A 26084-nucleotide genomic window follows, 5' to 3' on the forward strand; every position below is an offset into this window, starting at 1 on the left:
TAATGCCTTCAGTAAAGGGACATTAATTTCAGGATCTGATCCAGCTGGAAGCCTTAATGCAGGCAGCTTCAGCTATGGCTAGCACATTTGGAACAAGCGTGCTCTTAAATAAAAGCAAGGAGGAAGCAACACGCTTTGAGAAAAACAACAGCCACCACCATCACCACCAACAAAAATGGCAGCAGTTCCCTCCCTACTGATCTGTTCTAGGAACAGGAGCAAGGTTAAAAAGGAGAAGTGAAAGCGCACAGAATACAAGGATCTCACGGGAAAGAAAAAAGGATAACATTACAGTAACAAGATACATGAAGTATCTCAAACTTTGGAATCATACAACTGTATTAGCTCCCAGGCTGTAGATACTAAGTCAGGTTTACTGTTTCTGGTTGCTAAAATGAAGAACATCAGCAATGGGAGAACTCCTGCTCTCAGAACCATCTCTCCCCTCTAGGATCCCTGCCAATTCTGGTGGATTTCCCCATCCTGCCTCTCAGCTACATAACAGCAATTTTAAAGATAGTTGAAGACCTTCAGCATACTGCAGACACCGCTCAGTCTTAACGCAGCCAGAAAACAAAAGCAACGTGCCAATGGGACTACTGATGGGAGATAGAGAAGGGGAAAACTAGGCAACAAAGCAAAACAAATCCAAACAAAAAACACCACTGGCATTTCTTTTTTTCCCTTTAATTTCTTCTGGTTGAAAAACAGCAGCAAGGGAGATCGCCCGTAGACACTACTGACATTTGTAATGAGGGCAGGGCAGCCAAGATCTGTGCATCAAGACCATCTTTTTAAGAAACTGCTGATGGGAACATTTCACCCAACTGGATCAAAAAAACCTCTCGAGTCCCACGAGCTTCACAGGCTGTTTGTGCTGAGGTACAGAAGATCCTTACATTCTGGTTATGGAATTCTGGTTACTTGAACGTGTACACTAATTTACTTTTGAAATACATTACGTTTCTTTATCTTCCACGGGCTTAGAAGTCAGGAATTCGTGTGTTAGAACTGAATGACTTGTCTTTTTCTTGCTTGATTCTTCTGAACTATTTCCATAGAAACTTTGGCTTCATACAATGGGATCGGTTCATCCAGCTGAGGCCTACAATGGAACAGAATGTCAGACTGGTCTGCTGAGCACGCTCAGATCAATAGTAACATTCTAGGACTGCTGCTATAGACTTTACTTTCACTATGTAAACTTTACTCCTAAAACACAAATGAACACTTTACAGCTTTGCCTGGATTCACAAAAGAATGAAAGAGCCCCAAAGCAAATAGGAAGCAGAAGATAAATATATATCCTTCTTACAAGGAAAAGATAGTGGTGGGAAAGCTTTTGCTCTACAGCAGTACTGCTAGCCCACATTAATAGAAAGGATCTTCCACTCTCACCTCATTATGGGTGCATCTAATAACGCTGTCACTATTCTTACAAAGGAATATCAGACAGACCTACTGTCTTTTACAGTCAGCGCCATTTCTCAGTCAGACACGTTGCTGAGCAGCCAGATACATGCTCTTCCTCCACCAAGACAAGAATGCGCTGCCTCTGCTAAATTTTGCCATCGGCAAAATCAGGGGTCTTCCCAAGTTTCCCCAAGCTTAGCCCGCTACATTCTAAACAGGTCACAAACAGTTCCACGTGAGCTATTTGAGGCATCCTTTCCTCAACTTCTCAACATAGATCTGCTTTGCTGGCAAGAGATTTCTACTCCTTAGGCTCAACAACAAAAAAAGAGTAATAATTTCTCTTACCTGAAAACACTGCTTGATAATTTCTCCATTATATCTTCTAAGATGCGTATCTACCAGCTCTGTCAAGGTAACAGCGTATCTACAGATAAAAGCTTGGAGCGCAGCAGAGCTTATAAATTGTTGGAGCAACATTGTGCACCTTTAAGGAATCTCTGTGCTAAACATTTGTATGCAGATGCAAATAGATGATTTTGTGTTTAGTGTTTACATGAAAAAATAACGTCCCTTCTTTCATTTTAAGAGCAACCTGGTTAACATTTGAAGCTCAAGCCATTTTAAAAAAGATCAGCTTGTGATTTCTTCAGGTAAGGCATCAGTGCCATAGGGTCAAGAATTCCACAAAATGCAGAGCTATCAAAAAGCAGGTTTTTTTCCTTGCAGCTTTTAAAGAAGTGGCGATAAAAAGTGCTGTGGTTATTAGGGGGGACAACAGGAGCTATGTTTTAGTCAGCTGACTTTAAGTTCAACAAAAGTACCAAAAGATAACGCTGTGTTTGATAACCTATATCCCATAAATAGATCCCTCATTGTGCCTGACCTCGCCTAATCTACTGTGCAGCTCAGCGGAGGAGGGGAGGACTTCCTCGCACTACAGTCAGTCCTTCAACAAGCGTAATGACTTAATCCTCACCTGCCTCTGCTTTCTGCTAAGCTGCAAAAGTGATTCAGCAGATCTTAATCTGCAGTGCAGAACAGGGAGGGTCCTTAAAGCCACAACCAATCCATGAAGCAACCCACTGAACACTGTCCCGTCAGCAAAAAGCTCCAGGCCCACCTCCTTAAGGCCACACACTGGTAATGCAAATGAAGGCAGCACACCTCTTTCCACACCCACATCTTCACTTTAAATGTTCTGCACATAACACTGCAGATAAGAGGCAGATTACGAAGCCAAACTATTTTAATGTTTACAGTTAATCTGATCGCATTAAGATCTACAGGTGATACATCTTAACAGAACAAACATATTTATATATCCAAAATATTTTATGTACAATGTAAAAACCTGTAAAGCAGTCTCAAACAAAACCACTATTTTTTCCTGAATGCATTTTTGCCTTTCACCATGACTTTTTTACTTCCTACTTAGAAAGTACACACAGACTAGCTTTAAATACAAAGGTTATACTGTAGTTACATTGCATGCTTCTCTGTGCTGACCTTAAGCCTGAGGTTAAAGGAGGGAACAGAATATGATTAGTTAGTTTACCTTTCATATTTCCACCCATTCCTTAGCAGTCAGTACTTAAAGTTATCATCAAAAGGATATAGAGATACTTCCCCTGCTCTATATTGGACAAGTTCCATATCTCCTCATTCAGAAAGGAGACCGTGGCTCCTTTAAGAAACAGGGAATGACTGTCTGGAGGATCCAGCTTAAACAGAATGAAGAAGTATGTTATTTAGTTATTATTTTCCTCTACAAGAATAAAGATTAAGTGGTTCATTTATATTTATGGTTATAAAACAAACAAACAGTAATTAATATCCAAGCTATTAACTTACTATGTTACAGACAAGAGTTCCTTAATTGTCACAAAGGAAAATATATACAAAAAAGAAGCATTACCAATCCAGAACGCTTTTCATTTTCTGGCCATGAAAACCTTCTTACATGAAAACTGATGTCACTTAATAGCAAGCAGCCATTCAGCCATGTACTGCAGCATAAACAAACTTGCTGATTGATATAGTCTCCTTACCTGAAGATTTCTCTCTGTTGTTATCCAGTTCCCTCCAACACCAAGCAGAGTGATGATATCATGCTTATGAGGCAGTAACTGTGATTTTGAACTTGATTCATCTTCAGCACTATATAATTTTACTGGAAAAATGAAAGGACATTCAAGCTCAGAAGAAAACAATCACTGTCAAAAATGAACTGCTTATCTCTTCCCATACTGAAAAACAGGCATCTTGGGGTTCTTTCATTCTCATGATCTAAGATAGGAAAGAGTTGCAATATATTCATCTGAATGTACACGTTGCACGATGGCTGCCTGGAACTGGATTAGAATTCAGTTCCATTGTTGGCCTCATGAGGTAATCAGAGACAGCAGAAGATTCAGGAAATTCAATACAATCCACTTCTAAGATATTTCACTGGGACTAAGAAGTTCTTCAATTATTGCAGCCAGATACAGTAACTTCAGACTTCTCAGCTATTCCGGTTGTTTTAGAATGATGAACTAAGGAAGCGTAAACAACAATGTCACAGATCTACTGCTAAAAACCACTTCTTTGCAGCTCTAAGTCGAAAAGAAGCATTTCAGACCAATTTAGCTGATCTCTAATATTTAAAGATACTTCCACTAGAGGTAATACAAGGAGACCTTAACCAGATCTTTCTGAAGGAGGCCTGTTGAGTACAGATACATACATAAAATTACATGGGACCAAGCGATGACACGGAGTTCTGAGGTGATGTAACTTCCACATACACTACTTGGAAATCATAGAAATACACTTCATGCTACTCTGAGGACCAGTTCCATACCTCCAGCATCAGTTCCATACCTCCAGCATCTACGACAATATCCACTCCCAAGCCACCTGTTTCTTCCAAGCAGCTTTCTGCCACATCTATCTTTCCATTTGATACATCGATCACCCGAGCTAGACAAAGCAATACATTCAGCTGATTACAATAAAACCACAGAGTTTATTTTCACAGCAGAACAAACATTTCCTGTATTATGAGCAAGTTTGTAGCCAAGTCAGAAAGCTCAATCAATTGTTCTTCATTTTCCAGTACAGGGAAAACCAACATGAAAACACTGATTAAATCTAATCCAGAAGTAAAACTTTTTTCTCTTTTCTTTTTTCATGCACTGACGTCAGTATTTCTTCCTAACATGGAGTCTTGTCTTCAGCATCAGAAGTAAATGCATAAAAGCCCAACAAGCTCAGTCACTAATGAGCTGCTGACTTGACTCTTCTGATGATTCCAACAAGACTTTTAATCTCATTATATCCATCTCCTCTTTAAAATAATGCTTAGTAGCACCATCACCTACCTCATGGCATGGATAAACTGATGGATAAACACCAAATGTATCACGTCTTACAGATGGATATGAAAAGAAATGAAAGCATTGAAAAAAACAGGGAGAAGTAGAAGCTAAGTTTCTTCTATAGAAACTATCAAAGCCAAAGACTTCTCGACAAAATGACAACTGGAATAATGAAATTTAGAGGCCCACTTCCAAAGCATGATGGGTTAAACTCGAATTTGCAAAGTGCACTTACTCACTAAAGGCTGCCGCATACCTTCTTGAATTGAGGCACGGGGATAAGGAATGAAAAGAGAAAAAAAATTACAAGAAACTGATCATTAAGAAGAATATTAAGAAATACATATTAAGAAATACTCCTTTCCCACCTCTCTACTCAAATCATAAGATATATTCAAATTCTCAAATTCAATCATTTAATATTTCTCACTGCAATCGAACTATATGGCCAAAACCAAAAGACACGGCTGTAACTTCATAGTAATTTGATACTGACATTTCCTGTATTCAAATTAAAAACAAACAAACAAAAAAAACCCATAACCTTCAATACTTGAAGGGAGTGTATAAACAGGAGAGGGAATGGCTGTTGACAAGGGTAGACAGCGATAGGACAAGGGGGATGGTTATAAACTGAGACAGGGGAGGTTTAGGTTAGATATTAGAGGAAGTTTTTCACTCAGAGGGTGGTGACACTGGAACAGGTTGTCCAGGGAGGCTGTGGATGCCCCATCCCTGGAAGCATTCAAGGCCAGGCTGGATGAGGCTCTAGGCAGCCTGGTCTGGTATTAAATGAGGTTTGGTGGTCCTGCCTGTGGCAATGGGGTTGGAGCCTCATGATCCTTGAGGTCCCTTCCAACCCAAGCCATTCTATGATGCGTGTGTGTGTGTATGTGTATATTTCTTACATGTATATATATATATATGTATTTATATATATATAATCTTTCATTCTCTAACATTAACTTAACACATTATTTAATATTTTGCCTCTAGTCTGAACTGTGGGCATCAGCATACTTCCCTCCTTTGTACTGTTAATATATTTACTCCAGAGATTACTGAAAAAAAAAAAAAAAAAAGTAAAACATAAAAAAAAAAATCTATACACACAAATCTGCAGGGTTCTAAAAGGAACAATGACATTACCAACACAACACTTGGCAGCTCCCTGCTGATGATCATTAAGGTCAGACAGCAAAAAACGCCTCTCTCTTTCCTGTTGTGCAAGAACCTCTGCACAGCACTCCACTTCCTGCTGCATTATCAGCACTCCAAAGCTACTACGGGAAGAGTCAAATGCTTGTTTGATAGGCTGGAAATGAATCACTCCCCAACAGTGCAGATGTGCGGGAACATGCAGCCCCAAAATGTACATACATGCTATGTTGGCTCTGTGCTTCCACTGCCAGTTCTGTTCTCAGGAATCAGAAAGGAGTCCAAATTGACAAGAACTCTGTTCTCTCTGTGTCTAAAGGACAGCTGTCTGGCTTATTTCATTGTTCTGCTAGCTTATGACTCTTGAGCAAGCAGGGAGAACATAAGGACAATAGGAAGTGCGCCTGCATGTCAGCAATGCCTGGTTTTAGCAAGTCACTCAGATCTAGAGATGGGATTTGAGAACAGCTATGATTCTCCACTCGGAAAGCCAAGACTGCAAATAATTTTGCTAAGCAAAACAACAAAGGAGAAAGCAGACAGAGACAACTGACATTATCTTTTGAAATCAGATTTCATCTTAACTCATATGTATTTTCATGTGACTGTAATTTACGCAGACGTAACCGACTCCACAGAACTTCTCTTAAACCAAGACTTTCTTACAACAGCCACCATCACTTTTATGCATGTTTCCTTGAATGACAAAAAACCCCCACGCATTTAAGAATTTAAACTTGTTGATTATGCTGTGGCAGCCTCAGCATTTGGAAGAGGAAGCAACAGAAAGTTCTTTTAACCTTTTGTTCACTTTATGGTAGAGTTCACGGGCTGCAATTAATCTGGAATCTGTGTATCTAATGTAATGCTATCCTTTATTTTAGAACAGTCTGCATAAAGAAATATTCTGCTCTCCTCAACTTTGCAGCACTGGAATACAGAATGTTGATCAGAAAAGATGCCGGGAGCTCTTACTGAGCCTTTTCCCACATCTCAAGTAGCATTCTTATTTTGAAGGAGAAAAAGAGAAAACATGAAGTATCAGGATAGAAATAGAAGTCACAGGTGAATGCAAGTATTTTCTTTAATGCAAAGCTCATTTAGCAAATGGGAAAGTCCAGTGAAACATTTGAGCATCCAACTACTGTAAAACATGCATCATTTTACAGCTACAACAGTACTTGAAATAGCTGCCACACAGCTTGATAAAATGCTACTGGAAGAAATTGGAGTCTGATTAAGAATTGATCTCAAGCATATAATTATATGTGAACTCTGGTTTGGGTACATAGTCTACAGCCTGTGATACCTGTGATCTAGAAATGCTTTCTTGTTCACAAGCAACAATTTTATCAAGTGAAAAGGTATTTGGCTAGGCCAAAAGGCAGCGCAATGTGAAATGGAAAGTACTCAGAGACACTCATCACCATAATGATGAATAATGGAGAATAAAAAATTAAATTAAAAATAAAAATCCCATTAAGTACACCTGAAAGAGAATTTAAATATGTGTAGAGTGCAAAATAAGTTTTAAAACTATTAAATTAGACTATGATAAATCTGTGCTTCAGTTTTCAGCTGTTGAAATAAGCCTCCAAAGTAAAAGAATTTCAGGAAGTCCTCCTTAAGCTAAAACGTTAGTACTGAAGAACACAACTTACCCACAGCAGGTCTAAGCCTCTCCAGGTACTGCTTATCTTCAAGACTGTAGGCAGTAGATATTACTTTAGCTCCTCTATGCTGTGCTAACTGAATAGCTATTGTACCAAATGGCTGGAGACAAAAGAACAAACAAACAACGAAGAAGCAGATGGGCTTATTTACAGCAAGAAAGGTTATACTGCAAGGACAGTCAGGAGAAGTCAGAAGAGTATCCAAATGTGAACTTACATGTTTAATAAAATCTGAACCAAGAATTTGAATATTCACAAACCTGCTTCAGTTCCCAATGAAGCCAAAGAATCTTTTTTCCTTGACTGGGAAGCTATGAATACATTTAAGAGCTAACTCCTCCTCAACAAAACAGATTAAAAATCTACGTACTGTAACTGCAATCGTAACTTCTAGCTTTGCGCTCGCTTCACTGTTGAAGGAAGCAGTGCAACCAAGAAAACAGCTCCATCTGCATTTACATTAACAAACGTTGGCTGTGGCAAGCTTCACGCTCCCATCAGCAGTAAAGACCGCAGAAATGCAAATGAAATTATTTATGTCTAAAGAAAGTTAAAGAGCACTGGTGGGACAGGAATGAAAACGTAAGCCACTTTCCCCCAGTTACACCTGAAGGCTTAGCATAAAACTGTCAAAATAAAACAGCAGACAAGAACTACCTCCTCACTGCCCACACAGCGTGCAAGGATTGTATTGTTGGCTCAGCAGCTCACGTGGGAGCGCCCTTCCACTAATCCATTAAGCTAAGGGCACTGACAGGAATAGAATAGAGTTTGATAAGCTTAGCGTGCTGTAAAAATTCCAGTGTTTCTGGTGATAAAACAGTTGCTATGGCAGAGGCCATCCGTACTGAAATTGTTTTATTATTACAGTTGTTACCTACACTCGCTCCATCCATGACAAGGACAGTTTTTCCAGGAGAGACTTGTGAAAGGTAGTGTAAAGCTGTGTACGCTCGGACACCATCACGAACAGTCCCCGCTGCTTCCACCCAACAAACTTTTTCTGGCTTATGAACTAAAAGGCAGAAAGAAAAATAAAACCAGATGCAGAAAAAAAGGAAAAGCAACAAATTCCCAACATTTCACTCAAGACGGTAAAAGTGTTTTCCAGTTTCACCCACGTGCTTTAACACCAAGGGGGCAGAACTAGCGGACAGCTTTGTAAACCAGAAATCAAGCATCATTTTTAATGTAGGCAATTTACATGATTTAGTAGAGGGCTTGACAGTAAATAAGAAAATCACCATAGACCAGCCAAAAGTCTGGCATAGAACTGAACAGGCAAGCATCATCCTACCAAGGCACTAGAAAGGAAGACTTGAAAAGATTGGTCTGCTTCTATAAGCTCTATGTAACAACATAAGCAATGCAATCACCCAAGAACATTTAGGAAAATAATTCTAGGAATTATCATCAGCACCAACTCTTTCGTGCCAGTTGATAGTACCTAGCACAAAATAAAGCACTGACAGTTAAAAAAGGGGAGGAAAAAAAGATGAAAAAGGCAAATGTTTTCAGCCTATAGCAATTGCAAACAGTTATAAGACAGCAAAAGTTTCTATATTTGTACTTCTAAGTATTCGAAGGAACAAACCTTTTGCATCCCCATGAGTCCATTGCTTCCTTTGCAAAAACTGCCAAAGCCAGCAGAAGGACTTTTTTCCCAAGTTAACACAAACAAGTATAATTTATCCCATGTATGTTAAAAAAAAAAACAACAACAATGACGGAAATGATCTTTTATCATGTTTTAAACAGTAAATCAAAGTTTTAGCATCACAATAAAATTTAAAGGAGTCCCCTCCTAACTGTTGAAACTGAGATCATGGACAGTCATAGAAATGCAACACAAAGTTGAGCAAGAGTAGCTTACTCAAAGTAACACACCAAGTGGTTGGGAGAAGAACAGAGATTGCTAAATTCAGCGTTCCATACATAAAAACACTCTATGGCCAGGAAGTGGAAACCGGAAAGTCACAGCAGTTGAAAAGAAAGTTTCAGTACAGGGTTGTCCAGAATCCTCAATCCCTGAAAATTCCTTTCTCCAATTTATAGCCTCTTAATTTTATCCCATCTGTTAGTATAGACATAAGCAACGATCCTGGATTGGATCAAACTGAGGTAAAATGCAAATTTTTTACCTAATTTTTTTTGACAGGTGTGGAAAAGAAGGAAAATAAAAGTGAAGCAACGAGAAGGGAATTTAGAAGGAATAAAAAGATGAATCTGCTTGAATGGTTTAGGCAAAACATTAATCCACTAAACGGTCACAGGAAAGAAAAAGGTTCTGAAAGTACGTGGTATTCAGTGCTTTTATGAATAGGCAGAGTAGACAGAATGCCTGAATGCTGCTATAAAATGTGCTTAAAAATTCAAATTACTTAGCTCCCTATTAGAAAAGCCAAACTGAATTCCAAAGGTATAGTAAGATATATTGGCAAAACATATAAGCTACATACCCAAATAATGCTCATGAACTAGAACAACTTCACAAAGACCAGACTCTTCAGAATCCAGGGGCAAAATTCCTGTGGAAAAGAAGATTAAACACAGACCTTTCATTTCAAACAGGCAATACATTATAACTAAAACAAGCTCCTAATGAAATTATTGGTTCCACTTGGGCTGTGATTCAATTGCACTTTTTTCAGGCTTAAGTTAGTTTAAGACAACTTGGTAAGGCAAGAGCCTGTAACCTCAGTGGGGAAGAGCACACAAGACAGTTTCAGAGGTAGCAGAACTTTGAGGTGAGGGAGAGAGAAAGAATTGGGACACAACGCATTCTGCTACGAGCACTGTTAATTTTTGCCAGGTCATATCTGAACTCTGATTACAGCTCTGCTTTCTGCTCTGGACTATGGCTAACAGGAAAGAAAAAATCAGGCCCTCATACTGCAGACCAAGCCACACCATGGCTACAGCCACCGGGATTGAACACCAGAGGTAAGTATGCCACTGGCAAGAGCAATTAGAATAGAGGACAAAATGGAGCAGAATGGAGCGTTTTTAATAGAACAACAATGAAGTGCCCCAAGTAGATAGCTTCAGCAGCTAGGAAGAAATAATGCAAGAAGGGCAAGAATCTCAGAACATACTTTCTTCACAAATAAATCACTATCAAATCCATTATACTTTCACAACTTAGTTATCCTCTGTTTAAAGCAATATACAGAATGCTACCATCTATGAAGGAAAAACATTCCTAAGAAATGCATCCTCTATCCTAAAGCGCTTAGATTTTGATGATTAATATAATATTTCAAGTGTTAACAAGGATATCCATATAGTAAACTAAAATAAATGTATTCTAAATCTCTAAACAGGAAACGCAAAACAAATAATACACGAAGATGTTCCTTTTCAAAAGAGACGCAAAAGATCAGGTAAAAGTCACGAGAAGCTCAAGTGTTAGAAGATAACGTATGTTACAGCCTCCAAGGACTGTCAACTCACAATGATTCCAATGTCTCTAAGACCATGCACAAAGAGGTATGGCTACTTAAATAACTGCATCCTTAAGTCAATATGCCTCAATAAGGCCTCCAGAAGCTCCAACATCAAGTAGAGTCCTTTATGTTATGCATGCTATACACATCAAGCATTTGACACAAGTACAAAGTCAGATTTTTCACCATGTTCATCAGAAATACTCAACACAATGTAGGGCTTTCATGCCTTTATTTATTCATACAGTAACAAGGCATTTAGAACTGACACTCAAATTGGCTAACCATCATAATGTTTAAACAGATGTATACTGTATTTAGGTTCATATCTCCGAGTAGTTACAGCTGATGTAGCTCTCATTTCTTCTGCGCTTGTTCTAATGAGTAGCAGGGCATAAGTGATTTCTAAAAAGATTATGAGAGAGGAAAAAAACAAAAAACAACTAACTTTGACGAGTCAGTGATGAATCTTAAAATGGCTGGTCTGAATTCTCTCGGTTTATCATAACTAAACATAAGGCTATGGAAAAGGAATACATGATATAGATCATCTCTTCTGGAAGGTCAAAGGATAAAAAAAAAATTCAAAATAAACACTTGGTATGATTTTAGGCATAGAGATGTAACATACCAGATAGCTCCAGCAAACACAGTATGACTTACACGTGAAAGAGCAGAAATTTATAATTAAGGACAATGTCACCACATTATTTCTCATCAAGTCAGAAGTACAGAACAGGCTTTTTTATACCATTTAGATAAATATATGTTTCTGACAACTGCATAGTTTGGGACAGTTTGATGTTATTAAGTACGGAGATAACCAAAGCATTTGGTAGAAGCTGTATTTCTTTCAAATCTGTTCATTTATTCATTAAAAATAAGCTCTCAACAATAACTGGGAAGCATGTTTGTTAGAAAAAAGATTTATTACTGGAAAAGATATTTCACTCCTGTGCTTCACCTTTACAGCATCTATATTGGATACATAAGGATGAACAGCTGTTTGATAAGTAGTGCTATGAGACTGCAGTGTTTAAAACCAAAGAAGAGGGTTTCCTTTCTTTTGGGGCCTAAAAATATTTTGTGCAGTTTTTCTTTTATCTTCCTCTTTCCAGAAATGTAATTTTGTTCCTTCTGTAGCTGCATTTGCAAACATTTGGTATTGAAGTATAAAAAAAAACAATGCGATCAACTTGGATAACCCCAGAAAGTAGACAAAATGAATCTGCTTTTCTTACAAACCCAGTACAGATTCCATGACCAATTCCATTCCTTTAATGTCAGATTGACACCTGAAGCAGGTCAAACACCTCAAACCACTTTTCTGTATTTGAATAAGAATTAAATTTAATTTCACAAAGAAAATCAATTGCAACAGCAATGCTGTTCACAATAATATTATTCATACTTCAAAGTAATTCATATTACAAGCATTGACAATGCTTGGTCATAACTGGGCTGCTATAACAAAGTGAAGCCATTTCTGCATCCCATAATTGGAATACTATTTCCATCCTGTGAGAATTAGGCTTTCCAGGGTAAATTAATAGTAATCACTCATTCTACTAAATCTGAAGCCAATTATAAGAAAGTTCTGCCAAAGTTCTAACAGGAAAAGCCCCAAACGCTTCTCACGTGATTGACTTGGGAGTCTATTTTCAACAACAACAAAGAACCACACCACAAAAGTACAGTGACTACCACTCGCCCATCTGATGGGCTTTGCTGATAACAGCATCCTAGCCACCTCCCAGCCAGGTCAGAAAACACAGACTCCATCTTAAATAAAGGGAGCGAGGAAAAAAATCCACTTTTATAAGCTACAATAACAGGCATTTTCACGTGCAGGAAAAACAAAGATTCTAAAAAAATATGCAACTTGAATGAGCATTTCTATTCAAATGTGAGCAAAACACCTGAGAGCATACATTACTTTTGTTAGCTCAGAACATCCAATAGAACTACTGAACCTACCTGCATATTCAAGTTAGAACCACTTGTGATTCCTTTACCTAATCAGGAACTCATTATGGCAGGTAGTATGTTCCAGCAGTACATGCAGATTTTCACAAGTGTGGCATATGGGCTCTTGTTCAACAATGGAGAGAATGCACTGTTAATGATGGCGACTATGTTGAAAAAGTGTTTTTGAGCTGACAGTTTGTTCCATCAAATAGGTGGCATTACTTTTGGAGAAACCTATACACGTCATGGTAGTGTTATAAATACTAATTGTTGTCTATTTGTTCAGATGGCTGCCTCTAGAACACTCACTCTGCATGGCTAGTTGACACATGTATTTTATATACAAGAATATGCGTGCCTAGTGTATATTCTTCAAGATTCAGCGGATGTAGTAGGACTACTACAGATCACATTAGCTGGAGACCAGAACTTCTGACTTTAATAACCTAAAACTATCCCTAAGAGAATACTTTCAGATTAAAATCTTCATTTACAGGAGCCGATTCATGTGATGGCAGTTAGAACTTTGAAAATACACGTTCAGTTGTAGCCTTAGCAATGACTACAACCTCAGCCATTCGTTATAAAACGATTCTTAATTGTACTAGCTGATCAAGCAAACAAGTGTTGACTTACCTGCTACTTCATCATCAGGCTGAAAGAAGGACACCTTTCTCCCAACTCACAGAGAATATGTGAACAGAAGAAAGAAGGTACCAGCATAAATATTTACAGCTGAAACCAAGCACGCATTTGACAGCATTGCTTATCGCTAGCACATACAATTAAAAATACCTAATGCTAGTGAAGAATGTATATTTTGTTTTGAATATGCACAGACTAAAAATGAACCTTTCGTTAGCACCCCGTTCTCAGTTAGATGCAAGCAGACACATGCATTTGAAAGATCCAATCTTTAAACTACGCATCGAAGATTGATAAGCAAATGAATCACTGCTGAAGTTCCTGAATGCCTTCACTATTCCAACTAATACTTTGTACTAATTACATAAAGGTTGCTGCAGCATGCATAGTTAAGACTTTGAGATCTCAATATATTTTATTCAGAAAGCTGCAGTGCATTTTTTTTTTAAAGTGCTCCAAAAAGATATGCAAGCACTACAGTTTGGTTCATTATTAATGTAAGGAAAGTCTCGTTAACAAAACAAATAGTATATCCTATTATTTAAGGTGTACCGTGCAAACACTATTTATTTATCCTGGATTATTAGGCTTTAATTCTTGCTCCACGCCCTCACAAGGAGATTGCACTGCTTACCTTCCAATACAACTCCAGAAATCTCTCGACCAACAGGCAGAAGCTCCTTCTGCAATTTCACTTCTGACAGCAGCTAAATGAAAATAATGGTTGTAACTTTCCTACCAGGGCTTAAGATCTGCACGTTTATTATGATCTTAAAAGCGTTCGGTATTTAGAATAGGAAAACTGGGCCACTATTAAAACATTATTAGGGTTTAAAAAAACCAACCAACCAAACAACAACAAAAAAGCCCATGCACATTCCTCATTTAATATTAAAAACTTTATTTCTGCATTTAAATTTAGAAGTGCATAAAGGAAAAAAATAAATAAAAGACTGAGTCATGAGCTGACAAGCCAAACTGGGACTTAAAGTCAGTATGCAGAGGATGATAAAAGGGTTTTACTGTAAGAACTCAAATGAAAACTGTGATCTTTCTCCATAAATTAGTACACAAACTCAGGTGCCTTTTATTTAAAGAGATACATAAGAACACCACATCAATCCTGCCCCTTGTTTCTCAGCGGTAAAGCCATATCCTCAGATGGCATAAATGGAATTGTGCCAGTTACCAGCTAAGGCATCAGCTTAGAACTCCAACGGAAACTGTAAACACCTCTGGCTTTTACAGAAACAAGTAAGCAAATACCTTTGTGTCTATCCGGCTCAGTGCACAGGCTCTAACTTGTACTTTCACATCGTTGTCTCCTGTAGGAGGAAGGTTTTCCTAGGACAAACAAACATACATCATACGATGTAACATGAATGTGCTAGCATAGCCCTTCTCAAGCTCTTAAAAACACTTTTCCACAGTCTTTGTTTCCTAGTCACAACAATAATTCGTTTTTAATGAAAAAGAAACTGATACCCCATTGAATTTACAACAGCATTTTGAGCAGATGTATAACACTGTTACAAACTGAACACAAGACCTTTCTGATTTTCCACTGTTACCGAACCAATTTTTTTTTTTGCCTTTGCTCCCCTGCAAGTTAAATATCAGATTCTTAGCCCAAACAATTTTAATATGTAGTTACCTGCCTAGCAAACACAAGGGGGCAGATTGATAATATTACAACTAAGCTGTGGGAGAGATGGAGAATTTTAAGATAATTTTGACATGTGTCTGAGATACTGGGCTATCATACTGAGGTAAATGTTCCTAGTCCCAATGATGTAAATAAAACTGCACCAATAAGGACCAGTGTTGAGTCCCACATCTACTATACAAGAAGGTCTAACAAAACCTCCTTGACTATCCCAGCTTTTGCTTTTGGCATTGAGACCTGCACTGATCTCAGGCAGTTGAGTAGTGCTAATTTAAAACATTTAATTAGCTACATAGAGTTCTGAGCTGCTGACTTTGTGCAGTCTTTAAAGAGCTATGTAAATTACTGAAGGCAAAAATCATCTATTTCCATCACAGACTGCAGTCTGTGATGTAAACTTCTGTTGGAATTGAAAGCAAAACCACGCAACAGAAAGCTGTTAGAGCTTTGTTTCTACAAAGCATTTCTTTCTAAGTGTTTCAGCTTTCTTATATTTATTTATAAAAACTATCCCCAACACACAGCTGCTGCTCTTCTCCAAGGCTTAGCAAGGTGAAGGGGAACTTCAGGAAGAGGAATATTGAACTGCACGTTTTCCTCACCGCTGCTCAGTTAAACAAATGGTGTTCATTTAAAATTGGAAGGGATTCTGCTGGTTAGACTGACCTCCTCAAATAAACTAAAGTGAGTTCCCATTCTTTGTTCTACAAGACAGCCAAGTTATCAGACTGCTGAACTACATGAGTACTGCATTTCCGATTAAAACAACAATCAAAACAACATAAACCTCAACACTTACAGTCTAAGGGATTTATGTAATTTATGTAAATTCAAGATCACGTTTTCTTTTGGATGTATTGCATATATGGCGTATTTAGTTCAGTGAACCGAAGTACTGTTACAATGCACATAGTAATATTGCTTTTCTTTAGGAAAAGATTACAAGAATACAAACCTTGGGAACAAGAAGAGGCAATGAAATGTTTGTGCTGTTAACTTGTTAATGACTTCATAACTTAAATATGTCAATATTATAATTTGACCAAGCACCATTTAAGGTACTTTGCTATGTAAATTCTTTATCCAAACTGCTGTCTTCTCGTTACCCAGCTGCTGTTCCATTAACATTTCCTCAGTCAACTGGCTTTTCTTCTTTTTTTTTTTTTTTCCCAAAATTTATTTCTCTTTAGGATCAGGATTCCCCAGCACTGCTCATGGTACAAGCATCTGCAGAATTGGCTCCTACCTGCAGAGCTTAAAATAAGCAAGCAGGCAGAAAAGTAACATATACAGGATTGCAGCTTGAAGATCTAACTTAACTTACTTATGACTATACCAGAGCTGCTGGGTTTGCCTGTTGGCAGCATCTATGTCTATGTCTATTCCCATCCTTCTTCAGTGTTGGAGCTGGTAATCGTAAGCCACCACATAGGTGTAAGCTAACCTGTAAAAATTACTAGCTCTCAGCTGGGTAAGTAAGCTGATGTATATCACCTTACAACAGCATAACTCTCAGAACCATTAAAAGGAAGAGACCAAAGGTGTGTTGCTGAGAGGTAAAAAAAAAAACCTTTTCAGCTAAAGCACTATCTAATAATTAGCATAAGTGGATTTAAGATTGCTTACTGAATATGCATCTTGTATCATAATCAGACATCTTATTACATCCTTCTCTTCCAGCAACTCATTAAACGGGCTTCATTACTGTGATTTTACATCTACTCAAGCAAGATTCTTATCAGGACTATGTTGTTTCATTTTGATATATGGCTCATAGGTATACTTAGCTACCTACGTTACATAAACATACATAAGTATCTGCAGCAATTAATTTTGTATCTGTAAGAGATTCGTGTAAAAATCATGGTTTCACATCTTCAAAACCACATAAGCATTTTTCTATATTCAGACACTCATACTGCATCAATATATACATGTTGGTATCCTGTTTTAGTCTTATGCCACCAACTTCCATGTACCCTTATTTAATTAACGCTTACATCAAACTGACAAAGACTGTTCAGCACAATAGCTTCTACTAGATCTGACAGAAAAGTAGTTGTCTTCTTGTTCTTTCAAGTTGCAGGAAGGTAGGTTAGCTAGACAGAGGAGAACTATCAATGCTTCTAAAAGAAAGGCTGCACTGTGATTTCAGTCCCTAAACAGAGCAAAGAACTTGCAAGAAGAGAGGAACTTAACAGCAGGGACACTTTAAATGTGGTAAACTTCTCAAGCTACAATTTACTTTTTCAGTAATCAGAAAATCTACTCAAGAAACGGGAGCATAAGATAAGTGAACTCCGGCTTTGCAGCAATGCAAAAAAGCTGTTTTTTAAAATGCAGACAGCAAAACTGCAAACAGAAATGTAGCACAGCCCTTGCCAAGTGCTGCATCACAATGGTAAAATACTTATCTCCTACCTTCATTTACCTGCCTGCCTGCATAAAGCTAACACCAGTCCTTTTAAGTTTCACTCCCTTCTTCCACTGAGTGATTAATTGTGCAGTTATGATCAGAACTCACTCTTTCCTGGAAGATAAAGGTCATTTCCTCTCCGGATGAATTCTGCTGACAATACAAGGCCTTCATGGTGACCTGGAAAAAAGACACAGTAACTGTAATCACGCAGTAAGTACAGAGAAAATAAGCAACTAAAGCTTTACATTAATTTCTAACCAGAATAATGATTGTTTGCAAGCAACAGAGACACAGCAAGTCTTACAAATAAATTTTAGAACAGATAAAGCAAAATAGAATCACAGAACCATAGAGTGAGTTGGGTTGGAAGGGGCCTCAAAGTCCACACCTCCCCAATCCCTGCTGTGGGCAGGGCTGTCTCCCACCAGCTCAGGCTGCCCAGGGCCCCATCCAACCTGGCCTTGAGCTTCTCCAGGGATGGGGCACCACAGCTTCTATGTGCAGCTGTGCCAGCGTCTCAGCTGTTACCTATAACACATTGTTTCATTGTCATTGACAACAGTGCAGCAAATGCTGGGGACTGAGATGTACTGCACAAGGCAACGGATGACGTGTTAGCCCAGTAGTAGATGGGGAGCTTGCCACCCAACTGAGAGAAATACAGCTTGAGTAGCTCAGATAAAGGCAGCACAAAGGGAAATCAAACTGCTGCAGGAATACCAGGAACCTTGCACATAACAAGAATCACAAGTCAGGCTTTTGCCCTCCTCTCCCAGCTTCTCTGGCATACGTTGCTCTGGATGAAGAAGAGTCTTTTTGTAAACAGGTTTCTTCAGGTTCCGTGAGGCAGGAAAGCACAGACAGCCATGGAGACAGCCCGGCATCACGCTGGCACCCACCACCCGGGCCCACCGCAGTCATTTCTGTCAGCGAAGAGCAACGCGGGTGTCGCGCCAACGCCCGGCTACTACCCGCAGCCACACCACCAAGCGCCCTTCTCCGGGTACCCGCCCGCCCCTCGGGCCGCCAAACGCCCCCGCTATCCCCTTCAATATCTCTGCACGCTTCCCACAGCAGCCCCCCAAGCACAGCCGGAGCCCAACCCGGGCTCGACAGCCCCACCCGAGGCTCACGGCCGGCAGACACAGCCGCGCCCGGCGGCTCAGGCCCAACAGCCGGCCGTTGCCATGACAAACCGTTGCTTCCGCCGCGCTCCCACCTCGGCGCCCTCCGGAGAGCGCGGGTCACGCCCTCACGCTCCACCCCGCCGAAGCAAGCAGCTTCGCGATTGGGCGCTCGGCGTGAAAGCAGAAACAGGATTGGCTAAGTTAGCCGTCACTCACCTCTGGCGGGGAGAAGGCGTGGGCCGTAGGTCTCCTCAGGAGCCAGCCAGCAGCAAGGAGAACGAAGAGGCGCTGAATTAATTCTGCAACACAAAGCCGCGCCTCCGCGCGGCGCCGCCCTTCTCCCCGCCCCTCGGGTGCGTCCCACCGGAGCTGCGGGGGGAATGGGGCCCGGCCACCCTCGTCCCAGCCTCCCCTCTCTGCACGCCGACCCCCTGGCGGCCTTTGATTGGCGGCGGTCTGCTGCCCGTCACGGGGCCGAGCGGGCGGGCCGCGGGCCGCGGCTGCGCGTCACTACGGCGGCTGCGAGGGCGAGCGCGGTGTGGGCTCCTCCCCTCACCGCCCGCCAGACGGCGGCTGAGGAGGCAGCGGGAGGGGATGGTGCGCCTGGCGGAGGCGGTGGCGGGCGCCGCTCCGGCTCCTCCATCCCCCCCGCCGTCGCCATGGGTGTGAGCGGGGCCCGGCGGCCCGCGCAGATATGAGGTACGGGCTGAGGGGGGGGTACCGCCTCGCTTCGAGCCGCCGGCTCGCGCGCCCTCGCGGTGGGGACGGCGGCGCCCCCGGCCCCGCAGTGCCTCCGCCCGATGCGGCCGGGCTGACACGCGCCTCGCTGCCCCCTTCGTCCTCCGTGTCCCCCGCGCGGTGCGTGGAGCCCCCCGTGTGGCCGCTGCCCGCCGGCTTCTCTCTCTCTTTATCTTTATCTTTATCTTTATCTTTTTTTCTTTTTTCTTTTTTTTTCTTTTTATTTTTTATTTTGCATTTGTTCTCTCCTTTGCGGCGGTGCCTGGGCGGTGAGAAGCGGGGCGATGCGGTGCCGGTTGGCTTGCGCGGCTCGGTCATACGGCAGCCATCGCGCCTCGCTTTGGGGGGGGGAGGCCGGGGGCAGCGTCTCTCGGCGCGCACGGAGCGGGGCTCGGCGAGGGCACGCAGCGAGGGAGCGCGGCGCCGCTGGTGGGACTGCGGGGGGAGGACGGCGTTGCTCGGTCCATCCGTTTCTCGTTGCCGTCGGTCACTTTACGGCTAGGTTCTCCTTTTGTTCTGATTCAGCCGCTCCGTTATTTGGGAAGGAACGGTGATTCGGCTCGTAGAAAGCGGTGTTTTGAACTCTTGCTTTCCCGTGGGGCGTGGGTGTTGTGATAAGAAAACCGGTTCTATGGATGTGAGTAAGAGAGCGTTGTTGAATGAATGCTTTTTCCCGTTAAAAGAAGTGGTATCCCAAATGTGACGGTGCGGTACGTCTTAGGACAAGGAAACAGCCTGTTTTCCCATACCATTCTTTCCCCCATTGGATGTCAGGAAAAGGTTCTTCACCAACGGTGAAGGGCTGTGGGCACCACCGTGAGTGCAGGAGTTGAAGGAGCGTTTGGACAAAGCTTTCAGATGCAGGGTTTGGTTTTGGGTGCTGCTGTGTGGAGCCTGGAGTTTGTCTCAGTGGTCCTTATGGGTCCCTTCCAATTCAGGATCCTGCCCTATAGCTGTAAGGTACGTTGCTTGTTCATATCTTGTATGGCAAAATATGCTCAAGGTGATTGTTAATTATTTTAACAAAAAAGTATTTCAAGGAAACCTCCAGATACACGCGTTTTCTCCTCAGTCAAATAAACTCTTGGTGTCCATGTTGATGGCTCTGGAGAGTATTGGACTGCGCAGTGCTATTGCACACTCGGTCCTAATCTTCTGCCCTTTCTTTCTAGCCACCTGTAACCTCCCTCAATGCTTACAACTTGATGGTGTTTTTATACAGTGTGGTTCCTAACAGAGCAGTGAGCTTTGGTTACAGAGTTCTTTCCATTGTGAAATGTGTGTGCTGCTTTTCCCAAGCCCTCATTAGGAGGGTATGATATTGAAGGAGGAGTTTTATATCAGCTATATTCAGGCTCCCAGCTGCAGCAGCCAGGGGTGTACTTGCCTGTGGTGGGGGGCTAAGATGTACTGGTTGCCTGTTGGTAAGGAAAATGGTTGCCTTCTTTGCGTTAACTTTACATTTAAGCTAGACAGTCATCCACATTTAGGCAATCAGCTTGGACCATTTTAGCTCGCGTGATTAGCACTTGTATGCCCTGACTGGTTTTGGCAGCCTTACAGGGGTCGTGTTTCGTACAGATGAACTGTTTCTGAACAGTTTCTCCAGTGTGTTAGGCTCAGACTTCATCTGAGCCAAGCGGGTTGCTCTTTGCACTTGCTCCTTCTCAAACCACACTTAATTCTTTCAGTTCTGGTGTTCCCACTGTAATATCTGGAACCGGAGACAGTAAGATAAGTTGGTTTTCAGAAGAGTTTTTTTTCTTTAATTTTCCTTTGTATCCCAGTTTGGTGGAATAACTATTAAGGTACAGTAAAGCAAGAGCCGGTGTCTCAAAGCAGTGACCCTCAATGCCTGTTCTGTCTGCTGCTACTGTAGTTAGCTGGTGGGAAATCTGCATACTTTTTTGTTAATACCTCTAATCATGCAATTAGGTTAGATTTGGATTCAGGAAGGAATGCAAATCTAGCAAGTAAATCATTGTGAATGGTGATGCCAAATAGCCTTTTCTGATCTACCTTTGTGCTGCAAGCATAGATGGTAATTTTAGTTTTCAGTAGGATAACACCAGGAAAAAGAAGGATTTCTGCCTGTAGAATAGGTTAAAAAGCAAAGAATTTAAATGAAAGTCTTGGCAATGCTTTGAAGAGAGGGAAGAAGATCGTCATCGAGAGTTACCAGCATTGAACAAGTGCTTATGTTGCCTTTAGTAGTGGGAGGAGTAGAATAAAATCTTCAGCGGGAGGATTTGTTTGTAGTATGCATTTCAGGCAGGGATGTCTCAGAAATTAATCTGCATGGAAGCGAAGAGATGAGAACTTTTTACCATTAAAATAAAGCCAAAACAGCCTGTAGTTGGCTAGGAACGTTGAGCGCTTGTTGCTATTGTATTTAATGCAGCTGCTGAACTTGAAATGGCCTCTACGCCCAGAGTTGGTTTTGTTTTTACTTGCATAGCATGAAATTGGCTGGTAGATTAGACAATTAGAACTTTGGTCTAGTCTGAGGTCTAATGATGCACTATTTGTATGCATAAAACTTTCCTATGAGGTGCCAACATTTCAGTGTGGTGTATGTGCCAGAAGTAGTTGCCTTGCCTTAAAGAGCACCCTTTCTGAAATTAAAGACTAGTATGCCAGATCCCACTGATGGTTGCTGAATGGCATTGTTGCTGTAGGTATGTCCTGATATACTGCAGTTGGCAATTAAAGTGCCCAACTCTGATTCCTAATCTCTCATACAAAACCAAAACAAGTAGTTACGGGATGTGCGTGTAGATGCAGAGCTGATCCCCCTGTGTAGAATGAGTTTGTCTAGAGGGCTGTAGGTGTGTGCAGGAGGTAGAGGTGGTCGCTTTCTTGGCAGAGCAGGCGCCATTTGTGTAGGAGAGATTAGTTTCTAATTGCTGATCTTAAAGGCTTTTCTGCAATTGAAACTGGAATTTGTCAACTTATTTTGGAGTATCAGTCCAGCATTTTAACCAGCGTAGAAGATGACCGCCCATAAAAATATTTGTGTTAATGGGGGAGTGAAGAGAGGTTCAGTTCTGCCAGTTCACCGGACAAAAAAGGTTTTTTTTCTACTTTTCATTTTTGATGCAGAAAAATGAAATGAAATGGTACATACTCTTTTTTTTTTTTTTTTTTTTCTTATGAAATATACCAAAATTGCATGTGCTGGATTTTGCAGTTTCCTTTTGCAAGTGTTGCTTATAAGATAAATGCTGGTGTCATTTCAGAGGTTGTCTTCCTTTTTTCCTCTGAAGCTGACTTCTTGCGTGTGTAAAAAGTGCTTGGACTTTCAAAACAATAACACTATTAACTGCCTGAAACCTAAATCCCTGCAGTGCATTTCTCTTTCACTATATTGCTTCAGCCTCCCACTATCGCTGTGGTTATATGTCCCCACAGGATATGTGTGGTGACCACACTTTTGGCAGTTAAAGTCCAGATACTATAGACTTTCAGGAATAAGTTTTTTTGGGTTGGGGCTATCCTTGAAAATCATTGGCTTCATGGTATGGTTTAGGTTAGATATTTGGAGGAAGTTTTTCCCTCATAGGGTGGTGACACTGGAACAGGTTGCCCAAGAAGGCTGTGGATGCCCCATCCCTGGAGGCATTCAAGGCCAGGCTGGATGTGGCTCTGGGCAGCCTGGTCTGCTGGTTGGTGACCCTACAGATAGCAGTGGGGTGGAAACTGGATGATCATTGTGGTCCTTTGCAACCTGGGCTGTTCTATGATTCTACGTTCCCTCACGTTTCTCAGTACTAATAGCATAGGTGAAACAGGCCCTAGAATTACTAGGAAAATAGTGTCACTGAAGATCTGTTGGCTTAAGAGTCCAGATTTTCTTTTGTATTTTGATGGTACCCAGTCTGCATAGAAAGGACATAGACTTACAGATCACTAATTCACCGTAAATGATTGGACAGGAGTTTTCTTTGCATTGTTTGTATTGTAAGATGCAGTTGAACTTGCTTCATATAAATGTTCAATTCATAGATATATCATCAGCACACTTTAAAAATCTTGTTTACTTTTGCCTTACCAGTTGAACTGTAAAGGAGAGATCCAGTAGTGACTACCAGGAGGCTAATTCAGTCATGTGTCTCTACAGAACAGGAGAGTCTTGGATGCCCTTTGAGCTGAACAAGTTTTGTATGAAGTCAGCTGCGTATGTAACTTGAAAAGATCAAATTGAGTTAATGCAGAGACGTTCTGATGCTTGACAGGCTGAGAGAGCTGGGACTGTTCAGCCTGGAGAACAGAAAGCTCCGAGGTGACCTGATAGCAGCCTTTCAGTGTTTAAAGGAGAGCTACAGGAAAGGAGGGGGCAGAGTTTTTAGCAGGGTCTGTGGTGATAGAACAAGGGGAAATGGCTTTAAGCTCAAAGAAGGGAGGTTTAGGCTGGATATAAGGAAAAAGGTCTTTAACAGTGAGGGTGGCAAGGTGTAGGAACAGGTTGCCCAGAGATGTAGTTGATGGTCTGTCCCTGGAGACTTTCAGTGTGAGGCTGGGTCAGGCCCTGGGCAACCTGATTTGGCTGTGATGTCCCCGTTCATAGCAGGAATTAGACTAGATGACCCTCAGATGTCCCTTCCAAACCTAAGGATTCTGTGATTCTTATCAAAGATGGCTGTTTTTGTATTAAAGTTTTTATTAGGTCATGGTGAGAAAAGAAAGAAGATAAAGACTGAGCAGATCTGTTCAATTGCCTCGTTCCAGTTACATTACACTGTTTAGACACCAGCTTCACGTTGTTAATCCCTGATCCTGCAAGCTGTTCTGTATGCGCACGTGCTTGTAGCCGTGCAGAGCTGAGAGCTGACGAGAATGTCACCAAATATAGATGCACCTGTGAAGAGTTCCTCGCAGGCATATGGCTTTCAGCTGTGTGCAGCTTCTGTGGGGGATTCCAGAGTTCATGGAGAGGAGAGTTAGACAGAAGCTCACTTACCTGGTTTTGCTTTGTAAGAGAGGTTTAAGTAGGGTCAACTGGTGGAATTGGTCCCTGTTTTAGGTCTCTGTCATGCTGTCTTGCAGGACAGTGGGCTCTTAAACTTGCATGTACTGCATTCCTGAATTACTTTTAACTTCAGTTTTTCCTTTTAATACAGTTAAATGTTGGCAGCTTTCAAGATTTGCTGGACTTTGAGGAGCTTTCTTGCACTTGGAAAAATTAAATGGGAGTTTAAATGATTCTGTAACTCTGGGTGAAGGTTTGCAAAGAGCAACTTCTGAAGAATCTACTGGCTAAATTGTAATTATTTTCCTCAAGTGGTTTGTGTAGATAAAAGAGTTGATTGTATGTTAGAATGAGTTCTTTGTCAACTGAAGAGAATAAACAGTATCATTTAGGTGGAAAAGAGCTCACTTGAAATCCAGTGTAGTTTTCACTATAGTAGTGTAAGGATCCAATAAAATGATATTGCTTCAGGGAGCGCTGGCAATCTGTACGATGATATTGTGGGCAGGGGAAGATGATAAATGCCATTTCCTTGTTTGTGTGGTGTAATGCTGGCACTAAGGATGAGCTTTGACTGCCTGTGGTGAGAAGTCAGCCACGTTGTCGCTGTTGGTAGTCCTGAGTGTCAACTCCTGGCTGAAATCCCTTCATGCAGTGGTGGTGTGATACAAAGAGGGTGATCTTGGACTTTGAAAGGAGAGCTTGTTAGTCAATGTGAAACCAAAGTTGTGGACTCCTACCGCTGGTTATGCTTTTATAATCTTTGAATCAGTCTTGCTCATAACAAGTGTCCTAGCTCAGGCTATGTTTCATTCTGTTCTTACCGGAATAATCTGAATGGCATTAAGGCTTGTGCAACGTTTTCTCTTTAACCGTTCCATGCTTTTTAGATTGATTAGTCACCCTCTTTTGCACAATCAGAATAGATGGATGAACTGTGCACCGTAACTGGAATCCACTCTTGTGAAACAAAAATATGAAATCCTCTGGACTGAGTGCTGAATTTAAGGCATCAAATGTGGGAATGGACCAGTTCCTTAAAAAAGACCCAAGAATGTCTGGTGGTACTATTTAAACTCAACACTTAAATCTGATGGCATTGCATAGAACTTGCATTCGTTGTATGTAGATGATGCAAGTCAATTTTGCTGTATGAGGCTTTTTGGAAGGAGAAGGGGAAAAGAAACATCCTCTTAAGGATGTGGGCAAATGCTGTTGCATGGCTTCTTTAACACCTGACGATCGGTATTAACTAGTTGGGTGAACTGAACTCAAAGAGTTTAATCTGCTTCTATTTTAGAGTATAAACAAGAACGTGGTTACTTAAGAACAAGTCTGTGTTGTTACATAAGTAAGGCTATCTTCTGAATTGAACCAACCAATTCTCCCTCGCTCCAAAGAAACAAATGGAGAAAAAACAACCCACCAACTCTTTTGGAACTTACCTGATGTATTCTGTGAGCTTTATATAGAACTTGATACTTAGGTACACCTTCCAAT

General features: G+C 41.0%; 2 protein-coding genes across 15 annotated transcripts in view; one reads left to right on the plus strand and one right to left on the minus strand.

Annotated features, from left to right (window-relative positions):
- Nucleotides 1–665: 665 nt before the first annotated feature.
- CRYZL1 (crystallin zeta like 1) lies at nucleotides 666–19293 on the minus strand. 7 transcript variants are annotated; one of them, XM_072328764.1, is made up of 14 exons: nucleotides 19094–19293; nucleotides 17856–17927; nucleotides 14932–15009; nucleotides 14300–14372; nucleotides 13657–13701; nucleotides 10066–10134; nucleotides 8488–8621; nucleotides 7595–7706; nucleotides 5011–5034; nucleotides 4279–4377; nucleotides 3465–3586; nucleotides 3032–3137; nucleotides 1762–1807; nucleotides 666–1105 (listed from the first exon to the last, which is right to left on the minus strand). In XM_072328764.1, the coding sequence occupies exons 2-14, from the start codon at nucleotides 17919–17921 to the stop codon at nucleotides 1006–1008; spliced, it is 1074 nt and encodes a 357-aa protein (XP_072184865.1). In that variant the 5' UTR covers nucleotides 17922–17927; nucleotides 19094–19293; the 3' UTR covers nucleotides 666–1005. The 7 variants fall into 7 exon arrangements, with proteins under 7 accessions (XP_072184865.1, XP_072184830.1, XP_072184839.1 ...); XM_072328729.1 differs by lacking the exon at nucleotides 19094–19293 and adding an exon at nucleotides 18947–19014; XM_072328738.1 differs by lacking the exon at nucleotides 19094–19293 and adding an exon at nucleotides 18970–18996.
- A 138-nt stretch (nucleotides 19294–19431) lies between these two features.
- The window catches only part of ITSN1 (intersectin 1), a 118536-nt gene continuing 111883 nt past the window's right edge, over nucleotides 19432–26084 (plus strand). For 6 of the 8 annotated variants that reach the window (XM_072328622.1, XM_072328631.1, XM_072328640.1 and 3 more), the window contains exon 1: nucleotides 19438–19576. The gene's annotated coding sequence lies outside the window, so the exon portion shown is untranslated. Of the gene's footprint in view, nucleotides 19577–26084 lie in introns of all 8 variants that reach the window. The other 2 variants (XM_072328675.1, XM_072328684.1) reach the window with 1 other exon arrangement.

The sequence above is a fragment of the Excalfactoria chinensis genome, chromosome 1 (assembly GCF_039878825.1).
Source record: "Excalfactoria chinensis isolate bCotChi1 chromosome 1, bCotChi1.hap2, whole genome shotgun sequence".
NCBI classification, from domain to species: Eukaryota; Metazoa; Chordata; class Aves; order Galliformes; family Phasianidae; genus Excalfactoria; species Excalfactoria chinensis.